This window comes from Suricata suricatta, chromosome 2, assembly GCF_006229205.1.
Source record: "Suricata suricatta isolate VVHF042 chromosome 2, meerkat_22Aug2017_6uvM2_HiC, whole genome shotgun sequence".
NCBI classification, from domain to species: domain Eukaryota; kingdom Metazoa; phylum Chordata; class Mammalia; order Carnivora; family Herpestidae; genus Suricata; species Suricata suricatta.
In genome coordinates, this window is record NC_043701.1 from 67,716,313 (window position 1) to 67,729,263 (window position 12,951).

General features: G+C 36.8%; 1 protein-coding gene across 1 annotated transcript in view; it reads left to right on the plus strand.

The window, feature by feature from the left end:
* Nucleotides 1-12,951, plus strand: part of GNAI1 (G protein subunit alpha i1) — an 81,883-nt gene that overhangs the window by 65,792 nt on the left and 3,140 nt on the right. Inside the window, exons 5-7 of the mRNA XM_029956864.1 lie at nucleotides 824-952; nucleotides 6,742-6,871; nucleotides 8,330-8,483. Coding sequence (XP_029812724.1) covers nucleotides 824-952; nucleotides 6,742-6,871; nucleotides 8,330-8,483 — 413 coding nt within the window. The remainder of the gene's footprint in view (nucleotides 1-823; nucleotides 953-6,741; nucleotides 6,872-8,329; nucleotides 8,484-12,951) is intronic.

The following is a 12,951-nucleotide window of genomic DNA, read 5'->3' on the forward strand; positions in this document are numbered from 1 at the left end:
GATTTCTGTTTAAACTCCTCACCATCCATGAAAGCTTCTTTAATTAACCCTGAGGTTCACATTAATCTCTCTGTATTTGGACATTCTGCAACATTATTTACTATATAAAATGGCATGAGATGATTTACACAAATTAATTCCATGGTACGACACTGCTCCATTTTAATAGCACACCACATTTGGCATCATTGGCAGAGTGCTTTGCATTGGCAGGTGACTAAAATCAGTGAGAAGTAAAATATGAATATGGATTTACAGAGCCAGTAAAATGCAGAGTAAAAGAGCATATGTAGTGTTTTCCTATGTGCAACTTAAGACTCTGCTTGAAAAGGAACAGTATTGAATTCAGCCTTTGGCTAGAGGTTATTTAGTACTTTCTTAAATATGTAAGATTCTCAGAATCCTCTTATTACTCCTCAAGAGTTATGTCTGAAAATAAAACACAGTTCTATATAAAATGTAATAAAGACTTTTAAGAGACAAACTGTAGTGTACAGTTGGTTTTGTGTGGTTTTTAAGAAGTTGTTAACTCTCTTTTGTTTCCAATAAAGAGAATGACTAGTCAGTGTCCTTAGGAAACAAAGTACACAACGCTTAGAAAGTGTTAAAAGAGGTCTGTGGCTGGAGACTTACTTGTATAAATGTTTTCATTTCAGTGGGAGTTATAAAACCGATAAACTTAAATCCGTTGTATTATAACCAGAAAGGTAAAGATTTCTAGTAATTCAGAAAATTGCATGCATCAAAATGTTTTACTCCTTGATTTAGAAGATCTTTAATTGCTATATTAACTATTAGCATATTGTCTTGTTTGTTTTTTCAGCTATTTGAATGACTTGGACAGAATAGCACAACCAAACTATATCCCAACTCAACAAGATGTTCTCAGAACTAGAGTGAAAACTACAGGAATTGTTGAAACCCATTTTACTTTCAAAGATCTTCATTTTAAGTGAGTAGCTTCAAAGCATATAATTACAAATTTAGATCTAAAACACCTTGTTTAGTAAAGAAAGAAATAGTAAAAGTTTTTAAAAACTGAGCTAAAAATTACAAAAAAACTTAGGTGATTGGATGAAGCACTTTTGGGTGAAAGAGGGCAACATTCTTAGAAGGAATATTTATATTTTTATTTGAGAAAAAAATGGCCATGCAGTCTCTTGTCTGTATTTTTCAAAGTGATTTAAATAAAAATAGTTTTTGACTTTTATTTCTGATTAGAAAATATTGCTCTGATATTATACATTTGGGCAAAGTCTTATCCTATGATCTTTGGTAAAAAAAAGAATTTTACAGATTGAATATGTGCTTATTTATGGAAATATTAAAAATGAAGGGTACCTTTTTTCATGAAAATTCTTATGCAAATATGTGCACTTTTATTATGATGAAAAATGTTCATTTAACTTAGAGTGTAGTGAGGTTTGAGCAAAGAGGCACTGACTTGTGGCCTTTGGAAACACAGGGGTTCTTGGAGCTCATTTTGTCTGAGACACTCAGTTCCCCAGCAGACCAGACCCAGGGACTGTCCGTGAAATAGTACATTCAAATTTACGGACTTGTGTTCCTCTCTTTTAAAGAATGGAAAAAAACAAACAAACAAACAAAAAAACCACTTGACCTTTGCTTAACTCAAGTGCTCAGAAAGAGTAATAAAGCAGAATTTCTGAAAGCATCTAAAAATGATTTGTAGTCAAAGATAAAACAAATATTTATAAAGAAGCTAATATAAATTGTGAAAAGTAGTTACATATATGCAACTGTACTTCTGACTCCTTCCATAAATACTTTAAATACATTTTTTATTACCATTTGCCACTGATTTATTCTACATTCAGTGGTTCATGTAATTGAGTTTTCTAGAAAACTAAAATTGAATTTTAATTTTCCATGGCATCTTGCATCCAAAAAAACCCCAAAACAATCCCAAACATCGCCCTGCCTTTTTAAAAGAGAATTACAAATTTAGTCTATCTGACCATGTAACTTTGTACTTTAATACTTGGTAAAGTTTTGTTGAAGGGGTCACTGGACTTCTTTTTCTTGCTGGCAGTAGCTTTTATCAAAATCATTTACTTTCATCTGTTTACTATTTCTAGGATATTAAATGACCAAAGTCAGGAATAGTAAAACATGAATATTTACACAGTCTGATATGTCTGATCTGGAAACTATTGTCATATTTCTCTTAAAGTTATAAAATAAATTTAAGGAAGCTCACTGTCAGAATAGGGCTTCAGAGTTTTTTTTTTTAATCTATTGTACCTTAGATTAAGATTTTTTGTTTTGCGTTGTTTGTTTTAAAGACCATAGTTTAAAAGGAAACTTAAGTTGTTATGTTCAGATAATGGCTTTGTTCTAACAAATGCAGTCTAAAGAGAAATGCATGGAGTTGGGGGTTAGCAAGTAAGAAAGCTTGAGTTAAATTTCCTTATTAGGCAAGAGGACGGTTGGTTAAGAGTCTTAGCAGAGGGCATTACACTCTGGCCCGCTCTTGTAGGTGTTAACATAAATGAGGTGATTGCCCCTCAGGTGAATGTTACAGAGGGAAGAGCTCTGCCAGGGGGAAGGGACAGTGCTAAGTGTGCAGTCCATCCTTGGGCACTTAAGGCAGTCTGTACAAAGTTCAGTTCCTGACCATGCTCTTGTCATTTCATCCTCAAGCAAGTGCTAAGATTCCATAAAATTCTCTCGCCATGATGCCCCTAGGAAGTCTCTTTATCTTTAGTCCTCTTGGGTGAGGTAGAATTTCACAGGATGTGTTTCATTACTGTTTTCACTTACTGCCTTAAACATAGGTTTGTCAGGAACTTCAGATAAACTGTCTTATTTTGGATTTGGGTTCTGTTAAATTACTATCATTGCAAACATATGGTTCCAGCTTTGCTTTTTGTAAAGGGAGTCTCAGAAGAATGATGGCAGAAATATACTTAGAATAATTCTACTGGGAACTCTTGAGTGTTTATTTTCATTTTGTGTGTTTTGTATTGTAATTCATTGTCTCATTTTAATGGCTGATGTAAAATTTCAATTTCACTTCATTTTGGTATGATTGGAATTAAATTCCAAATGAGACAATAAAGCATAATTTCATAATCTATATTATCAACTCTGTGACTAGCTGTTTGTAGAAAGTGTCTACATGGACTATATTGCTTTAAGGAATCAGCAATTTTACTATAGTATTTTTGCCAAATACAGAATTAAAGCATCCCTTATATTTATAAAATCATAAGACAAATTTCTATACTATACTATAAATGTTAAATGGGTTTTGGAGTATGTTTTCAGGGTTGGCGTGTACATACAGTCAGCTAGCTTTGTAACAGTGAGTATTGGTCACTGTGATATCAGATGACAGTCTGAGAATGTCAGAACATCTCAGGATCTTCTGGGGGCATCTGGGTGGCTCAGTTGGTGAAGCGTCCAACTCTTGATTCAGCTCAGATCATGATCTCAGGGTTATGCGATTGAGCCCTGTCCTCCTGTATGCTGGGAGTAAAGCTTGCTTATGATTTTGGCTTTCCCTCTGTCCCTCTTCCCAGCTTGCACTCTTTCTTAGAAAGAATAGTGGAGAGTTGGGGGTGGGGGTACCCAGGTGGCTCAGTCAGTTAAGCATCTGACTTTGGCTCAGGTCATCATTTGCCGGTTTGTGAGTTCAAACCCCTCATCAGGCTCGGTGCTGACAGCTCACGCCTGGAACCTGCATCAGATTCTGTGTCTGTCTCTCTCTGCCCTCCCACACACACACACACACACTCTCTCTCTCTCTCTCTCTCTCTCTCTCTCTCTCACACACACACACACACACACACACACACACACACTCTCTCTCTCTCTCTCTCTCTCTCTCTCTCACACACACACACACACACACACACACACACACACACACACTCTCTCTCTCTCTCTCTCTCTCTCTCTCCTTCAAAAGCAAACATTAAAAAAAAATCTCAGGATCTTCAATATCCTCTTCTACTTTTCCCCTCTCCCCCTAAAAAAAGAAATAATAAAAATCAAATCTACTCCCTATTTGATGCTAGAAAAAAAGTTTCAGCTGTTCATACAGAAGAGAACATATTACAGTTTTCTGTTTTTTTATTAATTTTTTAAAAAGTAGTTTAGAATTTGAAGGTAATTGTAAACTATGTGTGAAAAAGGAACAATGCCTAATGCACAGTCATTCGTTACATTAGATTTTAGTCATTTTTGCTCCTTGGCTAATGAATTAGACCAGTGATTCTCAAAGTATGGTCCCCAGGCCAGCAGTATCAACTTTATACACTTGGTGATTCTGATTTATACTGAAGTTTGAGAAGTACTGATTTCTTCATTTATGAACTGAATAAATTTAGAAGATTTCTTTTGTAGTTAAACTGCTTGATTATAAGTCTTTTTATATGTCACATCCCCACAGCATAACTGGAAGATCTAGCTGCTTTTTTAGTGTTTGTTTATTTTTGAGAGAGAGAGAAAGCGTGAGTAGGGGCATGGAGAGAGGGAGACACAGAATGTGAAGCTGACTCCAGGCTCTGAGCTGTCAGCACAGAGCCTGATGTGGGCCTTGAACCCACCAGCCATGAGATCATGACCTGAGCTGAAGTCGGAAGCGAAGCTGACTGAGCCACCTGGACACCCCGCAAGACCTGGATCTTTAACATAGTAAAAAGCTAGTCTGTAGACATAGTTCATGCATTCCTTCAACAAATATTTATGAAGTACGACAAAGTCTTTACATTGTTGGGGGAAGGGAGAATGTTCGGGAAGTGATAATCAACCCTGCACATTTTACTTGGAGATATCCTGAACTAACCTTCAAGTTAATTTTTTAACACCCAGCACTAGAACACAGTATGCCAAAGTTTTTGTGACTTTACAGCAAGAATTGCCTTTTCTCCATTGTCCAGTAATGGGCTTTTCATTTCCTTCCGGGACCTCATCAAAAATATCTTTAACATTCATACTTCTCCCAACATCATGTTCATTAATGATACATGTATTGTCTAAGATAGAAGGTTTTCTGGCATCTTTTCACTCCCAAGTGTCTCCAGAATTATTACCTTTTATGTCTGTTTCTAACCAACCATCTTTTCAAAGCAATCTCAACTTTTATTGTTTAGTAACTCAAGATTGGTCCAGTCTCTACCTAGTATCCAATTCTATAACCACTTCCACCATTTTAGGTGTTGGTTATAGTAGTGTTCCACTCTGAGTACTAAAATTTCTATTAGTCAGGGTTGTCCATTTCAGGGAATGGACCTACATGACCATGGGGCCTGGCAAATGTCAAGACTGTAGGGCAGGATGGCAGGAAAGCAGGCTCAGACAGGAACTGATGTTTCAGTCTTGAGGTAGAACTTCTTCTCCCTTAGGGAAACCTCAGTTTTTGTTCTTAAGGCCCTCCACCTGATTGGATAAGGTCTTCCTGCTTATTAGGGATAATCTTGGCTGATTTTAGAGGTTAATACCTTCACAGCAGCACCTAGGTTAGGGCTTGACTAAATAGCTGCATATGATGGCCTAACCAAATTGACACATAAAACCAACCGTCACAGGAAAAAAATGTCAGACGGGATGGAGTGTTTGTTATTTTATATTGAGTGGCAAAGATCTATATGACATTCAATCAGAGAAGTTACCTGAAGTAAATAAAGACTTTTCGGTAAGGTTATTTTCAAATTGTTTGTTAACAAATGGGTAGTCATTCTAATTTATTTTGTTCTTTTTAAATCTTTATTAGCAGCTCTCCTTTTTATGTCTTAAACCCATTTTAACACATTTTGCTATATAGCATATTTAAGGAACAAATCACTTGCTAACCCAATAGAATGAAGGGCACTGAAATGATGATAAAAGTAACAATATTAGTTGATGTACTCTGATTTGCTTTATAGGCCAATACTACTCTGCAGGGAAATTCTTTTTGCCTGAGAATTAAATAGGGACTATTTTAATTAGTGCACCATCTAGATAAATGGAGCCTTTTAAAATGCACCAGTTTGCATAGTGTTTCCATTATGTAAGTGGTTATTTCTAGGTTGCATAACCATCTATGTGAATGTCAATTTTTGCTTAACTTCATAAACTTTTATAAGAAAAAATAAAAAGATCATGGTCTGTATAGTGCTTATGTTACTACCCTGTACACCAGGCTACGATGGTCTACAGTTGTACATTGTATAAAAATTGAGTTTACTTTAAAATTTTAGGCCACCTGTTTGCCCCATCTACTGTTTGCTTCCTCAGTCTTTTTTTTTTTTTTTGTAACATGGAATGAGGTTTCTCCTTTATGTCAAAGTGCTACTTGTAGCCTCTGAGAGAAATAAAACGTTTTGGGATGGGAAGAGGGGACCACAGCCTCTGCCTCTACTGTTCTGTGACTCCGGCACATTGAATATACTTATCTCTGAGTTCCTGATTGCTTCCTGTGACATCTCAGTGTTTACTCATAGTGCAGTCCACTCATTTGTATCTGCTTTCATGTTCTGATCTGAGTGTTCTCATATGTTAATGAATGTGTTGTTTTTTATGGGTATTTTGGGCTTTGTTTTCAATCAAAAATTTTAAAACCCAGACTTTTTTCCCTTTGTGAAAACCAATTTGTGACGTCATTTTCCTCCCGCATAGTGTCCTTCTCTTTGTTCCCATCCCACATTCCCCCTGCAAGTTGGAGATTTGATGATATTATAGGACCCCTTTTTAATCTTTAAGGTGATGTCCAACTCCTTCTTTCTCTTATAGAATGTTTGATGTGGGAGGACAGAGATCTGAGCGGAAGAAGTGGATTCATTGCTTCGAAGGAGTGACTGCCATCATCTTCTGTGTGGCTCTGAGTGACTATGACCTGGTTCTAGCCGAAGATGAAGAAATGGCAAGTAGAACCACTGTGACAAATGAAGCATGACATATGACGGACTGAGACACTGCCAGGAAGTTTTCTGAGAGTAATTCTAGAGTAATTCTCACTCATGGCGGGAGTTATTTGAAAGTTCAGACTCTTTTCTCTGGCTCTTCTTTTTATATACTGAGAGGGAGGTACACTAAAGAAGCACAGAGGTACCCCACGAATAAGAAAAGACTAGGAATTAATCTCCCTTCGACTCTATATGCTAAACTATGCATTTCCCGTATCTGGTAGCTCGGAAGTGACTGAAAGTAAAGTTAGTTCCCATAATACTCCAAGGCTCATTTTTCTTTACTTGTTATGTCTGCCAGCTCCAGAATCTTTGATCCATGTTTTACTTTGCTATTGCCATGTAATTTTCAGAGATGTTACAATGTACCATTAATCTAGGGCAAATATTTTTATATAGAAATTTAAAGTTCCATTGTTTTTTTTTGTTTTTAAAATGTTTGTTATTTTTGAGGGAGAGAGGGAGAGAGAGAAACCAGCAAGATCTTTGGGGCCTGAACTCAGATCCATGACCCACAAGATCAAGATCTGAGCCAAAATCAAGAGTCAGCTACTCAACCAACTGAGCCACTCAGGCGCTCCTAAAGTGCTGTAATTTAAAAAAAAAAAAAAGAAAAAAATTCTTAAGTGTTTGTTTATTTTTGAGAGACAGAGAGAGAGTGGGAGACACCGAATCGGAAGCAGGCTCCAAGTTCTGAGCTGTCATCACAGAGCCTGACACAGGACTCGAACCCACAAACTGTGAGATCATGACCTGAGCCAAAGTCAGGTGCTTAACTGACTGAGCCACCCAGGCGCCTCAAAGCACTGTCATCCTAAATTACCTTTAGTACAGACTGGGGGAAAGGAGATCAAAATGTCACTTTTATATTTTTAAAATCAGGCATGTGCAGTTAGAGTACAACAGGTGCAGTGCGCCATTATATGTTCCTTTCTCTCTGTGCCCTTTTGGAACCACGTATACTAGAAGGACAGGAAACTGGGGTGGAGGATTCCATCCATAGTATACCCTTAGATTTAGAGGGCTGGGTAATTGTTCCATTTAATTATTTTTAAAAACCTCTACTTGTCTTTCAATGAAGAAACTTCACTAACCTCTGTAACAGTGAGATCTCTTTTCAGATGGTTACACTGGTGTCTCTCGATTGCTGGGTCCCGCGGCAGGGTGTTCCCAGGCCTAGTGACACGCAGTGGGCACTGTGTGAATACCGGTTGAATACAAAAAGTGATGAGTGGTGTATCCATTCATCTCACCTGTAATCAAGTGTCCTTGTTCTTAAATGGCAGGAATGTATTTCTGTGCTACGTGATTTTTCAGCTGACTGAGCTCTGTTATGATAACACTATTTTCTAAAAGTAGAACTTCTCAAAAAAAACTCTTGCCATTGTGACAGACTGTATTCTTTCCTGTTACAGAATCGAATGCATGAAAGCATGAAGTTGTTTGACAGCATATGTAACAACAAATGGTTTACAGATACGTCTATTATACTTTTTCTAAACAAGAAGGATCTCTTCGAAGAAAAGATCAAAAAGAGCCCTCTCACTATATGCTATCCAGAATACGCAGGTATTTTACTTTCTGTGCATAGCTTGTCAAATCATAAATTTCTAATGAAAGTTCCTCTAAGGCAAGATTTCAGGTATAGATTACTTTTAATTGAAATTATTACACTGCATTCAAGTACCAGTAGTTCCTTGAGGTGTAGCCAAGATTATTGGCAATAACATATTCAAATGGAGAAGCTGTTAAATAATTTTCTATGATGACTCCAAGTCTTCCTAAATTTAAAATACTGATTTGTTTATCCAGTGAACAGATCGTGTGTCGGGTATGTGTGATGCCCAGTAAGACCCTTCTGTGCTCATAGTCTAATCTCAAAGACTGATGTACTCTTACACACAGAAAAGCCCCATGTTACTTCAGAAGAACATGAATGGTAGTTATAAGGGGGATAAATGAAGAAGGAGTCCATGAGTCAGTTAATTTTTCAGGGGAGTCAGTTTCCCAGGTAATCCCAGCACTGGTAAGGAGGCTGTTAATGGTACTGTAATTTGCCTGCTGTGGAAAATGGCCTGAACTTAGAAAAGGAGACCTGAGATTTGGTCCTGGTGTTCCCATAATTAGCTCCTTGATCTTGAAAAAGGAAGTTAATTTACCTGGGTTTCGGTACTCCATTTGTAAAATCAGATTTTGAACTAAAACTTGGTTTTAGTTTAGCTCCTGGGCTGCTACTGACGAGAGCAGGGAACACAGAGACTTATGTCCCCCATACACGCACAACGTCTCTCTCATTAAAGCAGGGTGACTTCGTTTTTGTCTGTTTTACATATGGGGTTTCCTAATAAGATTTTAATGAGGAGGACTTTGTGCCTCAAATAAAAAGAGTTTTACTACCACTAGCTTTTGATCTTTTCACCCAAATATTCTGAAGAGTTTGGTTAATTTAGCTAATTGATACAAGTTACCCCTACTCCATCCTTTTAAAAAAAAAAGTCTCAAGAATTTGTTTCAGTATAAACACCAGGTTGGTTAGTCTTGTATTGAGTATCTTAATAGTATAATAAGTATTTCCGGCCCTTTCACAGGCAAAGATAAAACCACCCTGTGATATCAGTGTTCTTACATCCACTCATGCAGGTGGGAACACTGGGCTCAAGGACTGTCTGTTTCCAGACCCAAGGCTGTGGGCACCCCTGCACCAGCCCATTAACAACCAGATTACCAGAGTCAAATTCTCATTGGAACCAAAATAAATATAGTCCCACTATTCATTATTACAGGTTATTTTGTGTACTCCCATACTTCAATTCGGAAAAATTTCACACAGTTGCTTATTTTTAAACTTCTGTTTTCCTTTTGGAAGTCCTCCTATCCCGTCACCTTGTTCAGAAACATTTTAGTGCTCATTAGGAATAAAACTATGTGTAGTCATGTCTCCAAGTTTGAAGTTCTCTAGAGCCAAGGCTCAATATTGCCTTTAGTTTAATCTGTCTTTCAGTTTATTTTTGTCATTTTCTATTATGCAGTAGCCAATTTGTGCTAGTATTACCAGAGTGCCCAAATGAATCCATAAATATCACATACCTACAGGGATTTCAGAGCAGCCACGAAAGGATATTTCTTATGTTGTCCAGTTAAGAAGAATCTGTGATCTCACAATCTTAGAGCACAGAGAGTATTAGATAATTTTTTCACAATCCCAGTATCAGGATTATAATGCAAAGTCCTCATTGCATTCTCTTAAGTTATGATTCCATTGCTTCTTGCTGCAACCTCCACTTTTAATTCCTGCCTGTGTAGCCTCTAAACTACTTCTGCCTGCTCCTATTTCCACCCCTTCTGTTTAAATATCTGTATGTTGGTATTTCACTGCATTCCCTTAGCACTCTCTGCTTTTGTGGTCATGTTTATTCTCACCATGTTAAATTCCATTGTCAACTCATAATTTCTTTCTAGAGCCTCTGGCTTGCGTTTCCAGCTGCTTATTGAACATACATGTATTTTTTAACACCTGAAATTCAAACTGAACTTCTTTGTTTTCTCAGATCTCCTCCATCTCCCTTTCAGTTATATTTCCAGTCCTTCCCACTTCATTCTTAAACCAGGGCATCACCTGTACTTGCTTTTATACCTGACACTTCTATCACATACAGAAAATACCTACTACCTTCTCTCCACATCCTTGCCATTCTTAAGAATTTGAGAAATGTGTTCATGAGTTTATTCATGTGTCGTAGCTCTTGGCACTTAGCAGTCTAGTTGCCCCTATTATATACAGCAAGTTGTGCTCTGCGCTCCGTGCAAGCTATTTTCTCAAAACATACTTTGAGTTGACAGGTTGCATTAACATCTATCAATAAGACACAGTTTATTGCTTTAGAATTTCAGAGTACCAATAAACTAAATTTTGATTTATAAAGTATATGGTTGTCTGCTAGCAAGAGTTAAAATGTAAACTAATTTTTATAACCTAAAAAAGTAGAAAAATTCCTAGAAAACATAGAACCTACCAAGTACCAAGACTGAATCATGAAGAAATAGAAAATCTGAACAGACCAATTACTTCATAATTAAAACCTCCCAATAAATAAGTCCATGGCCAGATGGCTTCACTGATGAATTCTATCAGCATTTACAGAATAATTAATACCAGTCCTTTTAAAGCTCTTGCAAAAAAAAAAAAAATAGGAGAGAAAGGAACACATCCAAAATCATTTTATGAGGACAGCATTTTACCCTCATACCAAAACCAGACAAGAATGATGTAAGAGAATTGTAGGCCAGTACCCCTGATGAACGTTAATGCAGAAATCCTCCACAAAATGTTACCAAACCAAATTCAACAAGATATTAAAAGAATTATACACCATGGTGTAGGTACAAGGGTAGTTTAATTGTGTTAAGGTGGTGTATCATGTTGATCTGCAAATGGTAAAGATAAAAATCTTGATCATCTCAAATGATACAGAAAAACCACTTGACAAAACACAACATTCATTTCTGATAAAAACAAAGTGAGAATTCAGGCCCACGGTTAACATCATACTTCAACAAAACAAGGAAACCAGTCTGAAAAAACAAGGGATCCTTTTCTTGCCACTTTTATTCATCATAGTATTATATGTATTACAGTATTATATTTATGTAGTAGTCAACACCTTTGTGTGTGTATATATGTATGTGTATATATGTGTGTGTATATATATATAAAAATACATAAAAACTTTAAATTACTGTTAAGGTATTCATCTATATATATGTATACATATATAAAGGCTTCACTAAACTTCTGTTAAACTAATCAATGAATTCAGAAAATTTGCAGGATAAACAGTATGTATGTAAAAATATTTTGCATTTCCATACACTAGTAATGAACTATCAGAAAGAAATTAAGAAAATAATACCATCTGCAGTTGCATCAAAAAGAAAATAGGAATAAATTTAAGGAGGGGAGAAGAAAAATCTCTACACTGAAAATTTTAAGACATTGGTGAAATAGAAGAAGAAAAACAAAGGGTAAGATATTCCATATTCATGGATTAGAAAAATATTGTTAAAATGTCCACACTACCCAGAGCAATCTACGGATGCAGTGCAATCCCTATCAAAAATCCAGTGGCATTTTTTCAAAGAACTAACATAAATAATCCTAAAATTTGTTTGGAACCACAAAAACAAAAACAAAATAACAAAAACCTAAGTTGGCAAAAAATCTTGATAAAGCACAGAGCTGACTTTCAGCTATGCTACAAAGCTATAGTAATCAAAACATTACGGGATTGACAAAAAAATAGACACATAGTTCTGAGGAATAGAGAGCCCAGAAAAAAAACCCACACACATATCATGAATAAATTACAACATATGAGCCAGGAACGTGCCGTGAGGAAAAGACAGTCCTTCAGTAAGTTGTGCTGGGGAAACGACCACTGTATTATACACAAAAAGGAACTTAAAATGGATCAAAGACTTAAAATTAAGACCTCAAACCATAAAACTTCTGGAAGAAAATAAGCAGTATTCCTTGATGTTGGTCTTGGTGATAATTTTTTTTAATGTTTTTATTTTTGAGAGAGAGAGAGCGAGCGTGAGCAGGGGAGGGTCAGAGAGAGGAGTCACAGGGCTCCAGGCTCTAAGCTAGCTGTCAGCACAGCCCAGCGCAGGGCTCAAACTCAAGAACTGTGAGATCATGACCTAAGCCAAAGTCAGACACTCAGCCGACTGAGCCACCCAAAGAAAATGAAAACACTAACTGAAGAAAGCTAGTCCTACCTGCCTGTTTATTGCAGATTTGCAGGAGCCGTCACACGGAAGCAGCTGGTGAAGCTGTGTGTGTAGGGTCACAGGTGGGAGTTGGTGTGTAGGGTCCTGCTGACACGGGTGAGCCACAAGTGTGCACCGGAGGATCTCAGAAGAGCTTTGTGAAGTAGGCTGGGTAAGAGGACCTTGAAAGCCAAGCCATTAATTTTGTGTCCTTACTACAAAAGAGAGATCTAATAATTTTTTTTCAAATGGAACTTTTTTTGAAGTA